This window comes from Solenopsis invicta, chromosome 10 (genome assembly GCF_016802725.1).
Source record: "Solenopsis invicta isolate M01_SB chromosome 10, UNIL_Sinv_3.0, whole genome shotgun sequence".
NCBI classification, from domain to species: domain Eukaryota; kingdom Metazoa; phylum Arthropoda; class Insecta; order Hymenoptera; family Formicidae; genus Solenopsis; species Solenopsis invicta.
Genome location: NC_052673.1, coordinates 14,168,648 through 14,194,348, shown reverse-complemented (window position 1 = coordinate 14,194,348; position 25,701 = coordinate 14,168,648). Strand labels below are relative to the sequence as shown.

The 25,701-nt window shown below is 34.1% G+C and overlaps 1 protein-coding gene across 10 annotated transcripts in view; it reads left to right on the top strand.

Moving 5' to 3' along the window:
* The window catches only part of LOC105197075 (potassium voltage-gated channel protein Shal), a 124,998-nt gene that overhangs the window by 40,480 nt on the left and 58,817 nt on the right, over positions 1-25,701 (top strand). For all 10 annotated transcript variants that reach the window (XR_005575685.1, XR_005575684.1, XR_005575686.1 and 7 more), the window contains exons 2-3: positions 2,278-2,440; positions 22,010-22,198. Coding sequence is in view for 5 of the 10 variants with exons in the window: in XM_039454287.1 (XP_039310221.1) it covers positions 2,278-2,440; positions 22,010-22,198 (352 nt within the window). In the remaining 5 variants the exon portion in view is untranslated. The remainder of the gene's footprint in view (positions 1-2,277; positions 2,441-22,009; positions 22,199-25,701) is intronic.

Sequence of the window (25,701 nt, the reverse complement as noted above, 5' to 3'; positions counted from 1 at the left end):
GTTTTCGCAATCAGCACACAAAAGTATCCTCTGTCCTTTTGGAATTTTTGAGTGGTCGAAGAATATTTTAAATATAAATATGTGAGCATTTTATGCTTAAATATTTTCCTGTCAGTCGCAATGGTTTTCTTTAAAGATGCCATTGTTTCAAATCTTTCCGTTATTGTGTCTTTCTTGAACTCGCACGTTACCGTCTGTCGCACCTGCAGGATTCGCTCTGCTTGAACGGAGGATATACGTCATAGACGAAACCAGCGGGAAATGCGGACGTGCGCGACAAATTGCGAAATATATAGTAGTCGGCGTAAAAAGATGAGATAACATTTGGAAATGTCAGTCAGAAATATCTCGCGTATGAGGAGTTATTGAGGCACAAAGGGATGCTCGTCAGCGGGTGGAGAGAGACAAATTCGTAAGGAATATCTTGAAAAAATCATCCTTTTCGGACAAATGTAACTAAAGTGACCAAGAATAATATAGACCACACATGTTCTTACTTTAATACGAGTACAAGAAATATATGCGTTATTATTCATGCGATTTAAATTTACATTCGACACTGGGTGAATAATAATTCTTTCGCGAATATATTAATTTGCAATTTAATTCATGTTTTCCATTTCTATTAGATTTCGAGAAATATTTGATTTTTAGAATTTTATTTGATCTGATGCTTCTGCGATTTAATTATTTCAATTATAAAATATTTGCCAAGAAAAATAGTTTCCAGAAAAAAAAATTGTTAACACACGTTTTGCTGTTGCAATTCTAGTGATATGTAAATATTCAAGCGCGTTGTCACGAAAGAGAATTGAACAAATAGCCGCGGGTTCGCGCATATTTGCACGGTCGCGTATTTGCGCTACTCGATACACAGTAAATGTGTAATGGGGCTGGACTGGGAAACTTTGCGGGAAATGGACGACTACGACCAGCGAGCCAGTCTGTAGCCGCGGAAAAGTTTTACGAACGGACATTTGCACGGCTGAGAAACGAGAGCGAACGTATCTTTTACGGCTGGATTCTTCAAGCACGATGTGAATTATCCACGCTCTCCAGTTTCCCTCGTCGTGATGCGTGCTCCCGCGGGCGACAACGTCGGGAATGCATAATTCCATCGTGCCTTCTAAACATTTGTCCGGATCGTTTGTCTAAGCTGCTACTGTTTTGTGTCGCCAACAACGCTCATAACAATGTTTCGTGAATGAATTTCTGTTATGCGAAGCGTGACATAATGAAGCGTGACATAATTCGGTTAGAATTATGTATGATATCTCTCGAAATGAACGTGATTCTACGAATTTGGAAATCCTCGAGTTGTGAAATGTATTGGCTTATAGAATGCGCAATTCTAAGATTTTCGTGGATTTTGGGATATAAAATTTCCAAAAACTATAATTATCGGATTTTCTGACTTCTAATATCTAAATTGCAAGCTACAGTATTTAAACATCTTGAAGTATATTGTCGTTTATTTTTTCGAGTTTTTGGATTTTGTGAATTTTTTCAGATTTTTCTCTACGTTTTATAATTTATAATAATAAATAATTATACTAAAATTTTTAGAATTTATAGGAGAAAGTCAGCAAAACTGACATAGGTCTCTTAAAGAGGCATTTATCTTTCACGGAAATTAAATGTTACACTTTATTAATTCTGATAAAAACATGATCCATTTTGATAATTAAAAAAGTAAAATATTGATATAAAGGCATACATATAATAATTCTTATACCCGTGGCTTGTTCTATATAAACTCTGTTAGAAGCAAATTCTTTGAAAACGAGAATAAAATTTGCACGATTTAAAATTACTTTATTTATATTTTTCTCTTTCTTATTTTTCTTATAATGCAATTTAAAACGTAAAACTGGGATGCAGTGTAAATTGGGATACCTATTGATAATGCTATAAGATAGATAAAAGTTGCACAGAATAAAATAAAACATACAGTATCATAAAGTGGTATCGGTACCTTACTCTATATATTCAAGAATTTATAAACTTTATAACATTAAGTTCCGGAATTTGGAAAGAATTTATAAAATATTATATGGTTGTAAATCGAGGTATTCGAAAATATTCTATTTTTATCAAAATATTCAATTTTTTAATATTTTGATATTTAAGAAGAAAGATTTGTTACTCCAGAAGCATAAATCATTAATTTCATATATGTTCTTGGCAATAATTCTTATTTTACGAAACTTAGGAATGACATCTTGTACAAGTTATGGAACTGTTGCTTTAACAAATATTTTTCTGTTTGTGTTTCAGCTACGGTGACATGGTTCCGAAAACGATTGCGGGAAAAATCGTCGGGGGTGTATGCTCCTTGAGCGGTGTTCTAGTGATCGCTTTACCGGTACCTGTTATCGTCAGTAACTTCAGCAGAATATATCATCAAAACCAACGTGCTGACAAACGCAAGGCGCAAAGGGTGAGTGTAATAATAATTTAGAAATATTACAACACTAGTTTGTGTAAAATTTGATAACAAAAACAGTTTTTGCAAATTAAACTTCAGACTCAAAAATAAATTATAGAACGTTAGCTCTTTTCTTTAATTTTGAAATAAACTTTAACGTAATTTCAATTGGACAGTAATTAATATGTATTGAATGGTAAAATGTTAAAGTTTATAAAATTGTGTATAACAACAGAAAAACTGATTCTATAATTCAGAAGAAACAAACTGTTTGTTTTTCTGGAATGTTGTACAGAAATAATATATAACAGAAGAAATTAATTTGAATATCGATAACTCTCGATAACTCTCGATAACTCTCTCTCGCGTGCAGTTATTAAATTTTACAATACTTGTATCGAGGCACGCATTACAATTTTATGAAATGTTATCGCCTTTTTTCATGTGTACGATGCGCATCTACAAATAGCCTCGTCACTATTCGTGCCATCGAGTGTACATTTTATTCTGGTACAATGGATATCGATACTTCTGGATGCTGTCTTCGGACTAAAAAACTCGCTTCGCTAACTCAAGGCCGCTCTGTAACAAAGTCGTGAGCGAGGCAGTATAACAGAACGTTTTCTCCTGTCGTTTCGTTTTGTCGCGACTACCACTATAGCAGAATCGCGGGATACATTATTAATAAAAAATGCTTTCTGGTATAGGATGTGCTGAAACGTCGGTGCACAGTGTAGTATTCGTATAGAGAGGAAGAGATATCCTGATTAATTTATTTTTTCATTTAATACTTTCTATTTTTTATCATTGTTGGAAAAGACTTTTTGCACATCGTCGTCTCCAATGCGTATGACGTGCCAAATAACTAGATTTATATTCTTAAATTTTTTCATAAAGCGGAGAGATAAAATGGAGCGATGTTAAGAATTTGCAACTCACTGTGAGTTGAATTGATTTTCATACAACAACATTGAAGAGATGACTGGCCGCGAAGCGGAGCACATAAATTTCGTGGTCGACATTCTCGAAGGTGAGGAACTCTCTCGTCGCCATTTTCGTACCCTCCGAATATCGACGTTTCGAAGATATTTCTTCCATTATAGGGAGGAAGTGGTGGTCCCAGTCGGGTCGCAGTCGATGACACGTTAGCTCGTTTCGCGTCGTCGTTTCCAGAAGTCAGACGATTTATTCTCACCCACGTGTAGCTTGTAACTTTGTCCCCGTGGCACAGTTACGACCATTTAACCGAACATCTCACAAACTGATGTCATTAAAGAAAGAGAAAACAAGTTATCCCTTCCGATAAGGAACTCGGAACTTTTTTTTGATCCTTTACTTTTGTGATTAGCTTTTCAGGGTTTGTATTTTGAAGAAGAATCGAGAGACGATCAAAGTATGCATTTATTGGCAAAAATTTAATGAAACAATTTGTTATATGAAAACTTGTTACAAAATTTTAAAGAATTCTTTAAAGTTTAATGTATAATAAATTAGGCAGTTTAACTCTTCAGTTAAATAGTATTACATTAAATAAGTCGACAGTCAAAATTATCTAAAGCATTTAATTTCGTTTTTCAAATGTAAATATAGAAAAAAAGAAGTAACTTTTTCAGAACTTCTTCAGGAACCCCTTTATAGCATTACAATGAAATAGGGACGATCTCACACACTCGCTTTGCTCCTGTGACACAATTACCATTTTTAGCTTCGACATTTCGGTTGTATATCGATCGATCCGTATAAAGAATTCCGGCCGAATTCGTTTCGAAAAATAGGGAGACAAGAAAAGATAAAATCACCGCCTCGAATATCTTCACGCGAGACGCCGTGTCTACCACTTGTATCCTCTCACGCAGAATATCATGCGCTGTGCGATATTTTTACGAGAACACGCGAGCGAGTGTGGGGGGTGAGATTTATTCCGAAAGGCGGGAGTGATCTTTTAAATCTCTCCCGCGCGAATGGACGATTTATTCTCGTACGTGTACGCTTATGCGTCTACTTTGCTCACGCCACGGCGGCACACTTGCGACGATTTAAGGAGACATCGACGACTCCGGATCGATCTCGAGAAGAGAGATGGAGTCATGCTAGTAGTAGGAAGAAGTCAGTTGCGCATCCTTAAATCTTCTCTGTACACTCGATTTCGCGAAAATGCACCATGTTGCAAGTAAAAAGGATTTACGTCTCAGTTATAAATCGAACGATATAATTCACTCTTACTCGCGAAATTGTACCATTCGGGAGAAACTTTTTCAGGACGCAGTTTCCTCAGAATTAAGAAATTAACTTTCAACCAGATGTTGCAGAAAGTTTGGTAGATTGAAGCACATTTTACATCATCTATATATTTTAATTACATCGTTGCTCGGAAAGTATTCTATTTGATTAATATTATTTATTGTTTAGCCACATAATCTTCTATATAAATGTTATATAGAAGATATATAAAGAATGTAGATTATAAAAATAATATTTTAATTTTACTTTAATGTCTAATTTTTGTTTGAAAGTTATAGACAGTACGTATTAAGTGGAACGCTACATTGTACTAGAATGTTACAAGTGAAACAATGAGTTTGCATTATTTGATAATTTGGAGAGATCTGCAGAAAATATTTTTGTTTTACTTATTATAATTCGATTCTCTTTCTATCTTCTCTCTGCTTCTTTCTCTCTGACTATTTATTCATCCATCTGGCTATCCATCTCCCTTGAGCTGTCCGCTTTTAATTTGAGTTTATTTTGTAATTTTTCGAATTGGTTCATACGGAATTGCGAAGTTTCGGATCACTCGGTTTCGCGAAGGTCGACTCGCCGATGCCGCGCAGATCTGCATTGCAGATGTGGCCGCATCTACATATGCATGGACACGTTTGTTCTGATTCTCGCTCTTGAACACCGACGGATTTTTCGTCAGCGGGCTTCTTTCCTGCGCCTCGTCGACGTTTGAACTTTCACGTCGAGTTTTCGCGACACTCTCGGAATAGTGCGACGCATCTCGTGTATCATAGTAGAATTTAAAGTACTCTGGTGAAAAGTGCTTTAATGTTACGTTGAATAATATTTTGAAAACAGAATCTTCATAGAATTGATGTAGAGGCTCTTTTCTTCTTGGAAATAAGATTTTTCCTCAGAGAGAGAGAGAGAGAGAGAGAGAGATCTTCGTACCTTTCTGTTTTAAAACAGAATCCATGAGTATCGCGTTAAGAAATTAAATTTGAGAACGTTCTCGGATCATTAGAGATTAGCGGAAAGCTGTAGAATTGAAGGAGTGCAGTGGAAGAATTACTGTTTATACGAGTATTTGGCACTATTCCGCCTATTTCCATGATTCATGCTGATTCAAGACGCTCTACAATCGTTCATTACGTATTCCATATGCTGCGGTTTCCAATCTGCGCGATTCTTATATGTATATGAAGTAGCGGTAACGAACCAACGGTGACAGTTGGTAATACGTCAAACTATACTCGTCGTTCTCGTGTAAAAATCGGTTGAGGTAAATCGAGAATTTGAGCACAGAGGTGGAATTGGTCATCGATAACTTTGCGCGAGTGTCCCACGTATTTTGGACAATAACGTTCAATTTGTAGCAATATGTTGCGCAAGAATGTTGGACAGAGCACCGAGCGTGGTAACAATATGGAATTTCGGATGTCGCGGAATTATGTCAAACATTGTGGAAGTTGTTACAACAAAAAGGGAGTCCTCGACCCCACGTCATTGTTGCCGGGTTAATATAAAGTCATTCACGGTTACTATCTCCCTGCATATTACACGCCTGGCGATCGAACATGGACTACCGCGTAATAGCTGTGTGATTTACGGGCTGCATGGCCGTCATCGATATACCTACATTGTCAGTAAACGCCACTGTGAACTTTGCATCTGCATTTAATGTCACGTCCGGCGTTAACGGGCAAACAGGGGTCCGGATCGATTTTCCGCCCTGGCCGTCGCGCAAACATCGACACGAATCTCCGTTTAACGTCCGTTTCCTTACTGTTCGTTTCATCGATTCTTCTTACTATGTTTTCCTGATCGGTATATGCTTCATCGCGAGGTAATAACATCATCGTTTTTTGATGTATCTTCCTAGCAAGGTAGATCAGGCCTTCTCATATACTTTCATGCTCGACGAAAATTTTTAAATTTATGGATCGTAAAGATTCTCTCCGCGAGGGATTTATTTTGACGACTAAGTGCTTTATAGCAGGCATGTGCCGAGATTTTTTCGAGGCTAAGCGAATCAGTGAATGGCGCATTATAAATCTTCGATAATCCAGATTAAATTTCCTTGAAACGATAAAGTGAACGAAAATTTCTTGAAGCTCTACATGGTTGAATATATTTTTATTTTTATATTTTGGATAATCGAATTTGTAAGATTTTGCTTTAGAACAATTATAATTTTCAACTTTGATACATTTGTTTAAATCATGAAATTTATTTAACTTGAAGCATTTATTAAATATTAAGATGTTGCGTCTAGAGTATAAAAAAAAAATCTTTCTAAAGTTTATAAATTCAAAATAACAATTTTGCAATATAATCTTATTAAATTAATTGTTTTATATACAAGATTTAATTTTATATTGAATTCGTTGTGGTTTTGTGTTTATTCAAGATAAGGTTCATTGAATTTGTCGATTGCTAAATTTGTCATATTTACCGGAATAACAGATAATTAATCTATTTAAATAATTCTGGATTATGGATAGAATATCAAAACTCAGAAAATTAATTAAATACGTATTGTAACTACAGAATTCAATAAAGTTTTCATAGCCATTCAACTATCAGAAATGTGAATATTATAACTTTTTTCTGGCCAAACATAGTTCTAAAACTTATGAATTTTGTATTTTTAAATGTATCGCAGATTTAACAATGTTGTTTAATTGATAAAACGAATAAAATTTATTAATTTTAATAATTAATTTGGGAGCCATTAAAGTGGATAGATATATATTAAATAAAATTAATTGTTACAATTTTGCAAAGAAGATGCATTTCAAATGAAGGTTATTCTTTTGTGATCGGTTTGCATTTCTGATACTTATAGATTAATTTGTAAGGTATAATGAAGTCGACCAAGCTTATTGGAAGTCAAAGTTTGTTTTATTGCAAAAAGCAATGAAGCAGCTTAGTTATATAAATACACTTTCAAACAGTCGTTTACCTTTAGCTTCAGTTAACTTCACACGCGTAGGATTGATTTCGACAGTTGGCGCCTGAACGAAAAACCGTGGAAACTCGCAAAGCTCATTCTAACTTTCACGCGCAGTTTTCAATAAATCTCATCAGTTAACGAAAACTTAGTAAATTATCTTAAGGTGAATAATGAGTTGAAAACTGGAAGCTGTTGAATAGATTCTGTCAAATTTCATTTTGTATCCTGTTTGACGTATACATCTATATAGCAAAGTTTCTATTCATTTCAATTTAACGCACGTAATTTTTCTAATTTTTTTATTTATGAATTTTTCAATTAATTTAAGATCAATTTTTCTAATCAAATTTTTTGCTGTTTTAATATTTTTAGCGTGTCACATTTTTTAAATACAATTTTTCCTCTTTCTCTTTGCAATATACAAATAAATTTTATTCTTTGTATTTTTTCCTGGCAATTACTTTTTTCATTTTATTTATATTTGTAATTGTTACGTATTTTTGATCAATCTTGATATTTTTGTCCCGTTTGATTGAAATTATCTCGTCTAGTAATCGCGTTCTCTCGCTTTACCCTTGTTACATGCATTTGCCTTCCGTATTTGCATACTAAGTGTTCTTTTTATCTCTCTCATACTCAAAGCTTTGGTAAATCGGTTTTGTTCTCATCGATACGTATGCGGATTAATCGTCGGTTTGTAAACAGTATACAGCGGCGTATTTCTATCATTCCTCATTAAATTTCTTCTTTTCTCAAAGCGAGCACTTGCTGCCTTTCGTTTTCTTGTTCTATTCTCTTGCCTCTCAAGGGTAAGAAGATGAGCGTCTAAAGAAGGCCGTGAAAAGAAAACGGGAGCGTCTCCCGTCAAACGTGCCAAGGGTTCGTTCCAGGAATAAACGAGGAGGATGAAGGAGGCCTCCGCGAAAATCTTGACGAAGTCAGCAAAGCGGGAATCATTAGCAATGACACGTCAATTTTTTAGTACGTGATTCAGCGCTGAATCGAGAAACGCTCGTGAATAGAGATCGAAAATAAAAATAGCGTTTTTTTTTAACTTTTGATATTTTTTTAGCGTTTGTAAGCGTAAGGTCTTTATGAAAAACTTTTTTTGTTTATTTATGATAGTTTTCTGTAACAAAATGTACAATGTAGCTCGTATTTAAAGAATGAAATGTGTTGTTTACAACAGGCCGAATTAAACGAGCCAGAGGATGTTATTTGTAATGCTATATATTTGTATTAATTAAAAGCGAAATGTTTCGACATTACAATGTCCTCTCCAGTCGCAGTGCGAATTTAATGAAAAAAAGATTTTCTATATAGGTATAGTACAAAATAAATGGTTTCTTGTATCTCTTAAATTGAACAGAAGCATAATACACAAGAACATCAATATTACTTTCCTTTACATTCTTTATGTCGAATTGTATTAAGGATGAAACAGAGATTTTAAGTAAATTACAGATTTTGTCGCATTTTTAATTTAATACGATTACAGATTCGAGATTTTCATCGAACACTCGCCTTTGTGACAATATGTTATTATCGGCGATGTTTGCATCGGAATTAATAGCGGTTTGAGATGTAGACCTGACCTACATTTGATTAAATAACTTTAGTTCGAAATTTCAGTAGGGAATGTTTTCCTAAGGGAAATATTTTCTATCTCTATTTCTAGCTATGTAATCTAATAGCGGAACAATTACTTAACGTATACAGTAGTCAAGTGATAGACTGCTCATCTGCATTATGAGGTGAGCAATAAGAAAAATCTTTTTATTTTGCACAGTTTTTCCGTCTAAAGTAAATTTTGTTATTTTGATTTGTGTTACATTGGAACTTTATTTGTTAAGTTTACGAGGAAGTCTCTTAGTGATTTGTGATCTTTTTCCTTGAATCAATTGTGGGTAACAAAAATAATCGTCGCATCTTAATCGCACGAACTTCTCTAGAATTTAGTTCCGGAATATACTTCATGCTTTTTTCTCTTGGCAAAGAGAAAGACTTTCTGTTGATTTCTGGTACTTCTGATTCATTCGTGACGCGCGATCAAATCGTTGACGTCATTGGTCGATTGTCGAAGTTTATTGCGCCGCTTTTCCGTTAAACAAACAGTCATGCGCGGTTGCAGCAACGGCGATCAACATGCTTGTGTTTATTCTTAACGGTGCAAACAGTTTTGAACGATTCAATCGCGTAGATGCATTAATCAAGATCGCCTCGTTAGATCATTCACCAGCGAAGAATGCGGAGTTTTAGATTTTGCGAGTTCTTTTTTTTTTATTTTATTTTTTTATTAAAGTAGCAAACGTTTTCCTATCTTTGTTTTTGTTTTTTTTTTTTAGTAAATAATCGTATCGGAATTAAAATCAAATTTTTGTTTGCCAAACATTGACAATTTTCATAAAAAAAAGATTTGAACTTATTGAGACTTTTTTTATAGAGAAATCTTTTAATTCTTAGTGATTCTATTATGAATGCCGTACCGACATTTTAAGACTACAGATTAGATCTAGATTAAGATCAAAAAACTATTTTCTTACTAAAGGAAAGATAGCAAATAATTGCATTGGGATTAGAGTCTTAAAGTCTTGTGTCCACTGTGTTAGAAATCCTTCTGAGATTACGGACAGAGGAAGAATTGATCAATTGCATTAATCAATCAGTTGAATTGCTCAAATGCGATTTGTTAGTTTTTTATCGTCCGACATCTCAGAGTGATTTCCAGCATCATGGTTTTAGACCGGATTCAGTTTGGAGAGTAGTTGATCTTTTATCAAGTAAATTATATTAAGCTTAATATTTGAATACGTAACAACTAGGAAATTTTGAAGCTACATTAGATAAACAATATTCTTTTAAATTATAACTCTTAAATTAAAATGAATTTAGCTTTGAAAGAAATGGAAAAAAGATAATAGAATTTTTTTTTCATTTTAAACCAGACTCTATTTTACATTAATAATAGCCAGAGTTTCTTTTATTTATTTTCTGTTACTTTATTTAGATGATTTTTCTTGCTTTTCTCAATAGTGAGTTATCATAGATTAAAATCTGTGATGATCAACATCCGCATATAGATCTATCGACATATATAATTTAATTTATGACTAATTTCAATGATCACATCTTATTAAAGGTACTTGATATTTATAGTTAAGACTGTAGAGATTAGCGAATATTATTGCACCCCTGTAAAAAAATCCGATATTAATTTTTTGCGAATAATAGTGACGCTGAGAATAGTTACGACGACGACGTGATATACTGGTTCTTGCATTAAACGATATTATGGGCAAGCAAAGCCGTGGCAAAATCGTTAAAAGGAGCCGATCGTCAATATTGCTATAATTCTCGTATAAAAGTAAAACTGATTAAAGTCTTATTATCCAACTACTTATTGTCTCTATCTGAAAAAGAGCATTGCATCGATACTCGAATTCTCGAAGTTTATTGTTGTCGCTTTTTAGATGTTTTGATTGGTTCTCATTCAGCGCTTCTTTGTAAACAGCTGTCATCGCGGAAATCATGGATTTTGACTATGTGTATTGAGGAATTAATAGTGTAATATTAAATTTGTAATTTGTATAAAATTACGTTAATATTTAAAATCGTGTAACGCACGCGTAGTGCGCGCTTGTTTTGTCCAGTTGCTTATAAAAATGTATGAAAGAAGGTTTCTTTGATGGAGTATGACTCAACGAATAAATCTGTATTAACTCACCTACTCATAGCCCGCTCAAACATGTAGGCGTTCTAGCGAATACATGAGAAACATCAAAACCCAGAATAAAATTACCACGCTGATCTTTCAATCTTTCAACAGTTGCGTACATGTACGAAATACATGTAGTTCATAATATGATCCTTGTATTGTATTTTGGATTAATTCTTTGACGAAATTTCACGCAAAATACATTTTTATTTTACCAAAAAAATTATATCTAATTTATAAAATATTTCGAAATACTTTTTATACATGTATGTGGTGAAACGAATTAAATTCCAAATATTTATAATACATTTCATTGATTATTGATTGAAAAATTAAAAATAGCTTTTATTAATTTTTTGTACAATCAAATTGCTTTGTGATAATATTTTTATCAGCTATAATACTCTTCAATTTTTTATATTTTGTTGTGTTAAATTTTTATTTAAAAATTAAATTGTTATTGATTGAAATTAAACTTGTAAATATGAAATAAATATACGATACAAAATAACTATAAGTTATTTTACTCTAAATAATATCAATTACAGTGGAACAAAAGTTTGTTTAAATAAAATTTAAAGACAGTATTTAGATACTTGATATAATTTATTTAATCACATATGTGTCACTATAAATTTTATTTTAATCAAATACGTTATGAGGACATGTTATTGTAAATGTTCGATAACTGCACTCAATAAAAAATTTAAAATTAATTTTTACATCACAGCAAAGTACATCGATTTTATTCGACTGGATTTACTTTTGAATATTATCAGTGCGCAACAGTCACACACATGCTTGATATTTGTAACGAAATACAATAATAACAGTTACTCGATCGTTCGTATAGATAAAATTTTTATGCGATTTTCGTATCAAACGTGATTGAACGAGTATTGCATTGAGTAGTGTAAAAACAGTAAAATTCTGAAATTAATACTGTGAGAATGAATATGATGTTGTGACGTCATACGCGATTTAAATATAATTTTCAAGCAAACTACGTAAATTACTTCGAAATAATTAACGAAGTATCTTTGCGGCAAATGTTTACTTCGCGTAATGAGCTACAAAGTGCATTTGTTAATACTTTGTCTGAAATTTCATCCAGTTTATATTACCTAAACAGAGAATATTTCGCTGAAGTAGAAATGTTACAATTATTCTCATAACTATATTAGATAAAATTCAAGGATACATTTACTTTATGAGTAAAAGATTGTAAGAGTAAATAAGATTGGCATAAAAGGCTACGTTCTATAATAGAGAATACAAGACGGTTCCGATTTTTGCCTACTATGTTTTTATATGATAATCGAGCGAGCATTATTCTACCTTATAAATTTCTGCTAGAAGTTTCACCAAAAGATGCATCATTGCGTTTATGCAAGGCTTCTCGACATGTCCAATAATGCAAATGCGCCGATTAGCTGTTCGTCATGCGGGTTAATTATAAACGGCGGCGGTCCAAAACCAAAAGCCTGACAAGAAATTTTGGATAGCACTTCCAGCCGGCAGATGTGAATTATCGTCAAGCTTCCGCGTTGTCGCACCTCTAATTAATTGCGATTGCACGTACGTGGTAATTAGAACACACTACCACGGATATTAACGCAAATAGTAATCACCAATAACTGGGCCGACTAACGGATGTGCACGAGACGCGATGTAAATAACTGACCTTAATTTTTCGACGCGACGCGCGGAAATTTTTAGTAAATAGAGCCTTGGTCTGAAGAGTAATCATAAATAAATCATGACAGTAGAAACTTCAACATTTAGAAACTAGAAAAGACGACAAATTTTTTTCGAATCTTTTTTTACTGCACTAATAATTCATATTAATGTATTTATGATTTTGATTTGTTACAAAAATTAACAGTATTTTTTTGTTCGCGCAAGTTATTACAAAAGATTCTAATTTTGAGCAAAGTTAATATTCTTTGATAAAAAATATATTTTTTGTAAAATTAATATAGGTCTCTACGTATAGATTATTGTGTTTCCTAGGTAAATTACTCTATAGAATGCATGCGACATTATATGCGACGTTATATTATGTAACGCTACATTCAAAACGATTAATCAAGCGTATTGATATTTGCAATTCCGTCGTCAAATTTGAATCGATTTTGATTACCTATTTCGCTTCCCAATACGCTTTCCAGTACTTAATATTTAAAGGGCTTTATTCATTCATTAAAATTGTTAATGGATAGAATATCAGATCGAGGATACAGTGGGCGCAGTTTGCAGCCTCCGACGCGCATTATTATGCAACTGTTGTGACGATTAATTAATACGGTTTATTTCACATGGTCTGGAAAATCATTTAATGTACGCATGTTACGTTACATAAGAGAATTTGATCATCATTAATTCGAGAGACAGTACATAATAATATAAAAATATTAAATATTAAGATTAATAAAGAAAAGCAGGTGTTTGCACTCGTAGAAAGAGACGTACTGATGGCAACTATAAAAGCGTGCAATTGTGTAGATTTAATGTGTTGTACATAGTTTGATAAACTATTTTATAATTATTGCGATTAAAACTTTAGTTCGCAATAATTGAAGAAATAGTTTGTATCATCATGGTAATAATTTCGTGAATTATTAATTTATAACGGAATAACACCTCAACGTGTAATTACGTAATTATATAAACTTTATACAAATAAGTTATGAAAATTCTTGTAGTTTACATACGGTCGGAATAATTATGGTAGCAGTGGAGCAGTCGTCACCTACATTTGAAACGTCCAAAAAGAATTTAAACAAAATATATTTATGATAATTTAAAAAGAAAATTGTGCGCGCGTTCTATAATTAATGCATATATGGTATATTCTATACATTAGTTTTCTTAATTATTTATCCTTGACCTACATTTGTTTTACTATTTTTCTACAGTTTATCCAATGACTTATTACAAATGATTAATATTACTGTATTTTTTAAATGTAAAATTTATTGTTTTTATTACAAATGTATAATTACAGTTAAAGTACTATTTGTTCACTTTATAGTTGCTGGTCTGATTTTTTTCTCTGAATATGATGAAATACTTAAGGAATATGAATATTAAAATATTATACTTCTCAAATTATTATTGCGTATTATGCTTCTAATATTTACTACAAATTTTAAACATGAAATTTTTATATTAATAATTAACAACTATTGCTAATTGTAATAATATAAGTTTGAAGTTTATAATTTTGATGATGTAGTTGAATCAACGGCTGTTTTCATGAGTATTTTTTGATATAATGAGTCGAAATTAGTCACGAATGGTAGATTGGGGAACTCATCGAAAGCATGATGTGAATCATTACATAGCCGGCATTACATGACGCAATGTTAATTAATAACGCGTAATTAGTACGTGTTTTTGCACGTACAGCTTTGATCAAATATCCTGTGCAATTTTAAGCAATACCATTGATGCCTAGGTGCGATTGGTTCGCCACATATTTGTGAAATATTGAATAGGATTCTTTTATTTCCTTGGTCGTGTCGGCGATATCGCGGCTTCTGCCAATGGCGAAATTACGGTAGACTTTGGTATTTTCGAAGGCGATACTGGAACGTGGTACTAACATTTTTATTTCATACGGATAGACATTTTCCTTCGGGAACGAGACAATATTTGCGAGGAATATTCTTGGCGAACGCTATCTCAGTAAATGTCACGGGAATTTATCGTGCTACACTAGAATTACTTAGACTGGCCATGAAGCAAGAGCGTGTGACATAGTATTTAAATTTTTCTGTATTTTTATCTTGATTTCCAAATTAAAGTAATACGCGAACAATAGGAATTTCTCTTTTCCATCAATTTTATTGTTTTACTCTTTATATAACTTATATAACTTATATAGTAAGTTTTTCAATAATTTAAGTTATTTTATTTTGTTTTATTATTTGTGCGCAATGCAGGTATTAATTTCAAAAATTTATGATCGTTCAATGCACAAAATATGCACAAAATTCATTATCAGTCTTTCCAGCATCGTAAAACAAATAACGTCAAAGATTTCAGAGTCAGCTGTTTCACTTTAATGATTGCTTGAATCGTTCTTCTTGAATCGCAAAGCAATTAGAAATCGGTTGTTTCGGCAGTAACGAAATCGCTTGAAACAATTACACCTATCGATTGCGGAATCGAATACTATTTCGCGCAGTCCTAACGGTTACCGGCTCCTTGACGGGAATTTCCGAATTCGGTTGGGTAATAGAGCTATGTGAACATACCATGGATACACGCGATGACCCTCGCGTGGCATTTGACGATTAATTCCAGCCGCGTGCCGACGATAAGAAAAGAGTATAACGCGATCGGTAACGATCGCGAGCTTTCGCCCGTCGCTTATCCGCCTAAGTTAATTAGGCGAACGCCGCGAAATAACGCGGGTCACGGACGAGAGGTGGGCCAATCTAGCTCAAAGCTTTCACGGTTTTTCCCTTTTCTTTTTTCTTTAAAAAAAAGCCTTGCGATGTACTACGCAAGACCTACTTTCTCAGGTTTTTCTGAAAAGAGTAAAAGTGGTCTTCAGAATTGCGTTTTCTTCTTTTGGAGATTCTGGGAGACAGAGGAAAGAGAACTCGTTTGAGATTTCATGGCGAGAAAAAGATTTTGGGAGAGCTTCAATGAGTGCATCGCAGATCCGACGAGATAGAATTTTCCTTAAAAGTGCACCACTGTGCCTGACGTTTGTACGGATATTTGAAAATTTTTGTGACACACATTCGAACGTGTGTTTTTCGGATCGTAAAAATGACAATCTAGACAGACCTTCGCATCGTCGCCCTTCTATTCCGTTAAATTATTTCAATATTTGTTCAAGTGTTATTTATTTCTCGATAGCTCTTGTAGCTTTTTTAAAATCACAAGTCATCGGTCGTAAAAAGATATATGTAGTTAGCGTTTCAACGAAGCGATGAATGTTTGTAAGAATTCACGTTCGCTGTCGCAGTTTTTTCGACGACACGGTTTTCTAGTAATTGCGCGGAGGATTGTCGTGCACTTTTTAATTGCTCTGTCTACAGCTGCGTGAACGTATGTACGTACAATATTGTTATCATCGTTGCCTTTGTTTTGCGCACGCGTCTATTTGGCGACTAGCTGTTCGAATATTCGATTGTGTCCGCCTTGGGCTGTGAAACCGCTGCAGGCTGTAGATACGTTTCAGCCGAACTTCTACTTTCCCTCGTTTCACAAGCGATACCGTGCCGACGGGTTGAATGCATTCGCGAATCTATGTAACTTCCGGCGGCGACGCTGCCAGACATTGATAACCCTTTCGTGGTTTCGAAATGTAAAAGCTTCTTCGGAAAGACACGTTTACAATGTAAACGTGACGATAAGAAAATTAAGCGGTTCTATGTCTCGGTAGAATATTTCTTTCAAACGTTTACTCTCGATATTCCAGAATGCTATTCCTTCTCTATTTCTTTTGTGCGCAATTTTTCATTAGAAATGACGTTTGATGAAATAATTATCTTTTTTTTTATGAAAATTTTGTATTCAAGCAACTTTTTTCATCTTTATGTTTTAAAAGATATATTTAATATCTCTTAATATGCACAAGAACGAAAGATACTAGATTTATACGCATAATAAAATTACCTGTTTTACATATATTTTATATGCACTTAACATGATTAAGAATTGACACACAATATCTATGAAAATAAAATCATATGTTGATTGCTGATATATTAATTACGTAATTAATACACGTCGACATAACGTGTCATCGTGTAATCTCGATAAGAACTGCAGCAAGTCCATATGCAAATTGGAAATGATCATTATCAAGCGGTTGATTTGTTACATGAGGTCTGTCAAGCGTGCCATTTAAAATACACCCGGCACACAATGTACGTCAGTACGTGCTGTTTTGCAGCGCAGCATTTTCCTGTACGCAGTGAAAATCACAATTTACACTTGGTCTATGTTTAGTTAGATCGTAAGAATAAATAACGTCATTAATTAACTCAAATGAATTTTTTTGCTCCAAGTTAATTTCAACTTTTTGTGAGATAATATAATTAAGAACGGACGTATATACGTAAATATATCCGCATATATGTACGTATGTAGGATGATTCTAGTAACTGGGTTGGACTACATTTCTTTTATAATAATAAGTCAAGATAAAAAAAGCGATAGTGAAAAATCTTTTACGGTTTAAAATGATGTATCATTCTGCGATTATAATAATAAAAAGGATGTGATAATAAAAAAACTATTTTGACTTAAAAGAGATAATCTAGCCTAATTATATAAAATATAAAAATATAGAAAATATAGAAAATATAGAATTATTTCGTATTTACAGGTACACATTGATCACAAATGATATCTAATTCGAAATATTCAGCATCGTGTTCCATCATACGCGAAACACTGTTGCTGTGCATTTCATAGTGTTATGCTATGCTTCTGGAGAGCTTGAGTTTGCTCATTTTATAGCGTTTCCATTGCGGCTTCGTAAGCGCGCTTTCAATCACAGCTGGCGACGATTTCACGTTGTCAGGCCGTGCTGTTACCCTCGGCTCTCGACAGACGTCTTCGTCGCGCGACAGTAAAACGCAGCTAAATCGCGGTTGGATATATCCGGAGAGAGTTTTCTGACGCTTTGCAGACGCCACGATCCGTAACGGCGTAAACATCCGCGAGTGCACGTCGCGGAAAAGCGCGCGGCTGCAGTTCTGGCCGGAATTGCACCACGCGAAAATATACCGTGGCGAACGTAAATCGGCGAGCGGGCTTTCTGCGTGGCGACCTTGCGACTTCTTACCTTGACTTCTTACCTTGGTACTCTGCGTTTATTGCAAATCCGCGATAAGCGGAGAATTTCCAATTCATAATCTCCGCGAATTTCGCCGGCTGCTTGAAATTTCACGACAGAGCGACGGAATTAGATCTGTATAATTCTCTATTACGCGGTTCATTTATGGCGGCAAAATGCGCCCGTCTGCGATAGGGATCTTCAATGATATATCCGAGTTAATGGAACAGAGTTATCGAATTGTTCGTATCTCGTGCTAAGTTTGACGACGAGAATACGTTTCTTGGAGTCACATGAGCTTATTTAATGCTAAATGCGCGATAAAAATATTTGCGTTCCGCTAACCTGGATATTATTTTAAAAACAGCAAAGAGCTCTGGCGTTAATATTTTCATCAACATTTATTAATCAAAGTGAAGTTGATGAATACTAGCGCAACGTGTCGTAAATGCAAATACAAGATAGCTATGTCGCGATACTCGCACATCACGTATGTTTTACTTAATGTACATTTTATTTGAAATTTCTATTTCAAAATGATATTCATGTCCCGCGTACGTGGAAAATAACTTTTATTGTATTTACAAATTATTCGAAGATTGAAAGCGCAAATTTCTTCGGCAGAAAGAGAGGACTTCCTTGCGTCCACGTTTTTATCGACTGAAGCAAATTCTCCTCTAGCTGCCATGACGCTTTTACCCCTTCTTTTTAACAAAAATAGAACCGATAGAAACACTGAGCCCTTTCAATCTCTAATCAGCCGATTAATGGTAACTATATCGCTATCGTTCGCAAAGATATGCACGGAGCGTTCGGAGAATCTCACAAAGAGCAGGTAATACATATGTTTTAGTCCGTTTATATTTTCATAATGATCCGCGCGCGCCAGTTCGAGACGTCAACATTGAATTAGCGCTTATAGCCGTCTGCCGCAATTTCCGCAATTACATAGTGCAAGTTGCGAAAGTTACAAAATTAGCGCGGTCGATACGCGACCGCTTGGACTTCGCCGTTAATTCTCGTTTGCGGCCGGAAAAGAGTCTGTCGAGAGTTTATTCGCAGTGTAATATCGTGTAAAACCGCAGAAATTCCGATATTATTCTATTATATCAAAACTCTGGCCACATCGTGTACGAAAGAGCGTTCAACGGTTTACGTTTTCAATAACGTCTACGATTTTACATTCACTACGCCATTTTTGATCTTTATATTCGTTTTTACATTTGCGGTTTGTCCAACCGATTGTATGATGAATAGCCGAACTCATTATAGTTCGGATTCAATATGACTGTCCTTTTTTTTCTATCGAATAAGTTTTTAACTTTGATTATTTTTTGGTTTATTTATTATTCATAAGTTTTTTTTTTCATTTTAAAGATAATATATGCCTTTGAAAAAGTGATATATTCGGCTGCATTAGTTAGATGTCAGTTTGAACGAATTTTGCATAGAATAAATTAATTATACAGTACAAATACATACATATATATTCAAAGTTCCTGGTATTATCCTTTGTATTTAAAAAATTTGAAATTAAATTTTTTAATTTGAATTTATAATTATATTCTAACGAAATCATGATTCTCAAAAAATATCAAGATTATTTAAAGTTCTTTGTTAAAATATTATATTAAGAACAAAAGCAATATCTGTTCAAGCTTTGGTATGGAATTGGAATTTTGATCTTTATAAAAAAAAAAAACAACTCTTTTTAAGCGGTTTAGAGAGGAAAGTAGGAACATAAAAATTTTAAGACTCTGTTGTTTGCACATCTTACTTTTTTTTGTAAAAGATTACGAAAAAGAATCATGTACTCTCTAAATTTTTTAGAGTGGAATTTCATCTAAAAGAGTGGAATTCCACTCTAAAAGTGTGAAAATCCTGCCACTCTTTATCAAGACTGGCAGGATTTTCACACTTTTAGAGCGGGATTCGACTCCAAAGATTTTAGAGAGTAAGATTAAATAACAGTGGTTAAGGAAATTATTTGCGCTAGTCGCGCGCAGATTTCTTGCCGCATAAAATAGCGCGATAGTTGTCGCAGGTCGACCGTAAGAAAAAAGAAAAATTAAACACGTGGTTGTATGCGGCGTCAATAAGGTTGCATAAGGTCGTTTATTTATAAAAACGCTTAGAAAAATACAGGGCGGAAAGAGCTACGTTTATTTATAGTTTCTAGCTTGTCCGGGATTATAAATAAATGATTCGAAGTATTTCAACTGCTAGTAATATTACTTGCCATAAGTTAAGATTTACGAGCTCCGTAGGTTTTCAGATTGCGTTTTACTTTTCTTTTTATTTTATTGGAGATGAAGACGCAACTAGAGGATATACACATTGTATTTCGAAGTTATTGATTTTAGAATTTAGCAGCAATGGGATTTAACAGTACACGTGCCCTACTTGTCCGTAACAAAATTTTAACAGTATCAAACTGTTAGATTTTATTACACTTTTATTCACATTTTAAAGACCGGGATCTTTAGAATTTCAGCGGTGGGTGCTAGATACCTCATGTGTATCGCTGTAACGCTTGTGCGGATCACTTTCCTTTTATTGGAATGTAGCGAATGTACCCGGGCTTCTAGAGATAAGCGAGAATAATAGTAGAAATAAAAGTAAATGAACTACATTATGTAAGATAGGAAAATAATAATGTATTTATTGAGAGGAAAAGAGAGAGAATAATTTTATTAAAATAAGATTTTCAAATCCACTCTTGTTTGCTTGCAAATTATAAAATGTATTTTATGACAAGAAAAGTTTAACGTTTAGTTAAGAGAGGATGAAAGCGCTAAGAGCCATCAAAAGCAAATTTTTTTAAGAAGATTTCTTTTCAACGGTATTTTAAGAATTTACGTAAAATATTTATGGCGATGAAATTTAGCCATTTGTTAACCGAAAGCTTTCCCACGCGGCATGGAATAAGAATTTAGGGAGGCACAATGAAGGCACAATGGCGTGCTTTGTCACGGCAAGATAAAAGTTTATTCTGACCTTAGTAGGATTTATCCCCAGTGAGCACATTGAGAGATACTCTTGTGTATACTTAATCGTAAAGTAATACGAATGCTTGTGTTTCTTTCGCGACAGGTCTTCTTTATCTAATCAGCGTATGCGTTCTTAAGATTAAAATTACTAACTTTATCTCTGAAACATAAACGGAGAGAATGGTTTTTTGTTAAGGTACTTAAACTTTTAATTAGACACAGGTTTGTGTGAAAATAATTTTATTAGACTATCAAAATAATTATGTAGGACGCTCAAGTTGGTTGGTAGAATGTCCAAACTTTCCGCTCATCATGCTTGAGCACCCTACATAATTATTTTGATGGTCCGACAAAATTATTTTCAGACCTGCATCTAGCTAAACTTTTAGGTACTTTAGTAAAATCGTTCCTGCCGCATTTACAGTGAAATAGTTACGTATTCATCAAAATTAATTTGGAAATTTTGGAAGAAATGGCAGAAGCAAAATTTACTAGTGATAATAAAGAGATTTAGATATAAATATTTGAAAATTAGTTGTTAGTAATAACACATACTTGCCTGATAAATTTCTCTCGATAAATTATTTAGCGAACAAAAATTTGGCGTGATTTCTTCAATTCTTACTTTCTATTTATTGTATCTTTCAATCACAACAGAAAGTCAACCGATTCTCCAACTAATTTTAATTTTAAAATACGCAAATGGCGAGACGATAGCATGGCTATTGTAATAATGCTCACCAGACAGTTTATGTGGGAACATAGAGACAGAAAGGAAAAGAAATAAATAAAGTGTAAAATGCACAGAAATAATTGTACAAACAATTTTGTGTTTATATCTTGTTAAAAAAGAAATAGAAGGACTAACAGCATTTTCCTCTTTCTCGTGTTACAGAAAGCCAGATTGGCACGTATCAGAATCGCGAAGGCGTCGAGCGGTGCCGCCTTCGTGAGCAAAAAGAAGGCAGCGGAGGCTCGTATAGCCGCCCAGGAGAGCGGACTGCAGCTGGAGGAATACTACAAGGAGGAGGATATCTTCGAGCTGCAGCATCATCACCTACTTCGTTGCTTGGAGAAGACCACGGTAAGTACCTACGCCTCTGTCCAGTAACACCTGCATGTCGCGCTTTTATGCGGGAACTCTAATGTTCCTCTGGTATCTGCTAAATCCTTCTAAAATCCTCAAAATCCCATCGATAAATTAACTTTCTTAGACAGAGGATTTTATCTTCTACTTCTTGTGCTCTGACAATAAAAGAACTTAGGCAATATTCTTCTCTTCCGTTGGATTCATTTTAAAGTAAACGCGAGAAAGAGAGAGAGAGAGAGAGAGAGAGATGTGCCAAAAAGAAAAAAATATGACTTTTCAATAAAAGAGATATTTTTTTAAAGTAGTTTGCATCGATTCGGCAGTTGAATGTGCTTTATCTGCCACATTGTTTTTTAAATCAAAATTTTAGTAACATTAAGAGATAAAATAGAACGAATACTGATACCTAAGCTATATAATTATGGTGTATCGATATTTTCTATAAAATGATCAATGCCGTTAAAAGAAGAATGATATATGAGGATATTAAGAAAATTTAGGATATAAAGGCCACTTTGCCATCGTTACGTAGAGATTTTCAACGTTTTGCATAAAGACGGTAGCGACGAAGATGGATTAATCAGCGAAATGATAATTAATCATTCATGAATGCAATGTTTTCTCGCCGTGAACGACGACAAACTCGTACAAAAACATAGTTTATCTTGAGCGTCCCGTCATTAATCCCGCGCGCAGCGACAAAGCAACTGCATCGTCGCGAATGCATCGTCAACACTTCCGTTTCTCGCGCCGGGAATTCAATGGGTACTCCGCCTCGAAAATCCGGCAGTCTGTTTCGCGAGTATTGCGCGCCGAGTACCGGAGTAATTTGAATAAACCCTAGCCTCTCCCTCCATCCCCCGGACGCTCCCGTGCTCGTCTAATTTTAGCTCGGTGAGAGGTTGGTTGTGCGAGCAAGGGTTGCCGCGTACGATCTGCAGTCGTTATCGAGCCCGAATACCCGCGACCAACCCCCGTTTACCGAGCTGATGTTCACGTACTGTTGTGAAATCGCATACAGGCGGGGTGTCACAGAAATTCCGGACTTTTCGTGCAAATGCAGATAAGAACGCAGCAAAGTTGGATAGGAAGGACAGTAAAGTTAGATAAGAAGCGAAACGGAGTAAAATATAAAAATAATCGCAACAGATATTGCTGTTAAATTAAAAATGGAAAATAGAGTACAACGTTATATGAGATAGTAGGAATACAAAAGAGAAAGTAATATCTGCAATGAGTCGTTTCAAGTCATTTTCTTCTTGATTTCCTTTGAATACGGAAATGTGGAGTAACGGTCCGTGCAAACTCTGTTTATATCACTGAAATACATGAAGGTTTAATAATCACAGTTTATAAACGTCCAATTTTATGGATTAAAAATATATTGTACTTTTATTTTTTCTTATCTCCAATAATTTTATTGTGATATAATAAAATAAGAATTTTTTTCGAATCGTGGAAAGCATTATAATTAAAAAAAAGAAAGAAGATGGAATCCATGCAAGAGAATTAATGTGAAACTCAAATAAATTTTTCAAAGAAATTCAATTTCGTGTATTCGTAAAAGGGTTTGCGGTTGCGGGAAAGGGCGCTACTTTTCCGATACATTCTGGTTGGTGTTACCTTCTGGTGTGATATATGTGCATGTTTCTACATACAGGCTTATGCGATTACTCCAACCGCGACATGCACGTGCACGCGAGATATGCGCATCAAAAAGATTATAAATACTTTTTGCGATTCATGCGACATATATGGCGACAATGCTGGTTGTATAATATATACGGAATGGAGAAATTAGTTTATTACGTTAAAAGAGGAGTTTGTGGCATGCAGGATATATAAGGTTTATAATATGGATCATAATTCATATAAGAGCCTTTTATTTTAAATTTGTTTATGATTTGAAAACTCTTATCCGAATGACGACACTTGGATTATTATTTAGTCGTTTATTCGTGATAGACTTAAGAAAAAAGTTTTGATTTATGTAAGCTCAACCGTATATTTATGCTGACGTGAAATCGACACTGGGTTTATATGTGGACTGTTGCTAATTACTCGATAATCTCTACATACGTTACAGCCTGACTTTGGATTACGTGTTTCTGTGACGATTCATCATAATTGATGTGACAATCAAGAATGGGATCAAACTTTTTTTTTTCTATTATTTTTGAAAACGATACGTAGTTACAGATGGCAAGATCTACAAATGGTACTTTACAAGTATAGGCACAATTGAATTTATGAAAGTAAATATTAAATATTAGCAGAGACGAAATGCTACCGTGTACAAAGTATTCAACAGTTGTAATTACCATCATATGCACAAAGTATCGAACACGTTACAGTGCTATTTATATATCTAAACACATATAGTATCTAGCCAAATATATCCTTGGAGCGAATCAAATAGAATTTCGTTTTGGTTGGGGGCAGAAGAAATAGAACCATTACGTGACTTTCTAAGACTAAGTACCATCAAACAGCAATTCTTGGAAACATTCAACTTTTACGAAAGTAAAGTTTTATCCTGGGAACGGCGATAGATCAATCGAAGCTAAACGATGCATTGAGAGATTTAAAAACAAAAGGAAAGATGTCAGTAACATGGAAGTCAGAATTGGACAAAGTATTTAATAATTGTAAAAAAACCTACCAGCCATTTTGCACAGCCAGATTTAGAAGTAGAGCTCACTCATACGGTTGATGACTCGGAAATCGCGGTAAGAATAGTCACAACGGTCACAAAAGAGATGACGACAGCCCGCATTCCTGAGAAAAAAGCTTAGTCTAGTTAAATATAGACGTATGTTTGAGGACTATTGACGATCTATTTGGTAGTCAAATACTAAAAGCGCATGGAAAAGGGCAGCATTTCACGATTTATACGAATCACAAACCAATTTTGTACGCCTTCAACCAGAATCCATTTGCTCTCTTTAATAGGTTTGCCATTTATAGTATGTCGGTTAACTCATAATTGACATTTGACATGTATTTGGAAGAGGTTTGTATTGTGGCAGATATGATTCTCTTTCGAACTGAGGCAATCTATACAGTAATAAATTTCGAAGAGCTAGCCAAATCTCAAGAGGACGATGCGAACCTAAAGATAATCTTCTACAACGAAAAGACATTAAAATTTTCTAAGAGGTACAAAGATATAGATACCGCAGCTTTCAAGCTGTCACAAATTCTATATTTTTCTGTCCAATTCTACTGCTGTTTTAAGCAACTGTATTATTTACTTGCAATTCTATTAATTTTATTTTTATTTCTATTTCACGTGTTTTACGTTTTTACATTTATGAATTATGTTAAAAAGCGGTAATAACAATTATGTTTCTGAGAAAATGTTAATCAATATATCAAATGAAGATTGGCACGAATTAAATTTCGTATAATATATTTTCATTGTTATATTTTATTTAGGAGATTTAAAAAAGAACTTTGATAAAATTATTAGAAATAACGGAATTAACAAAAAGAAA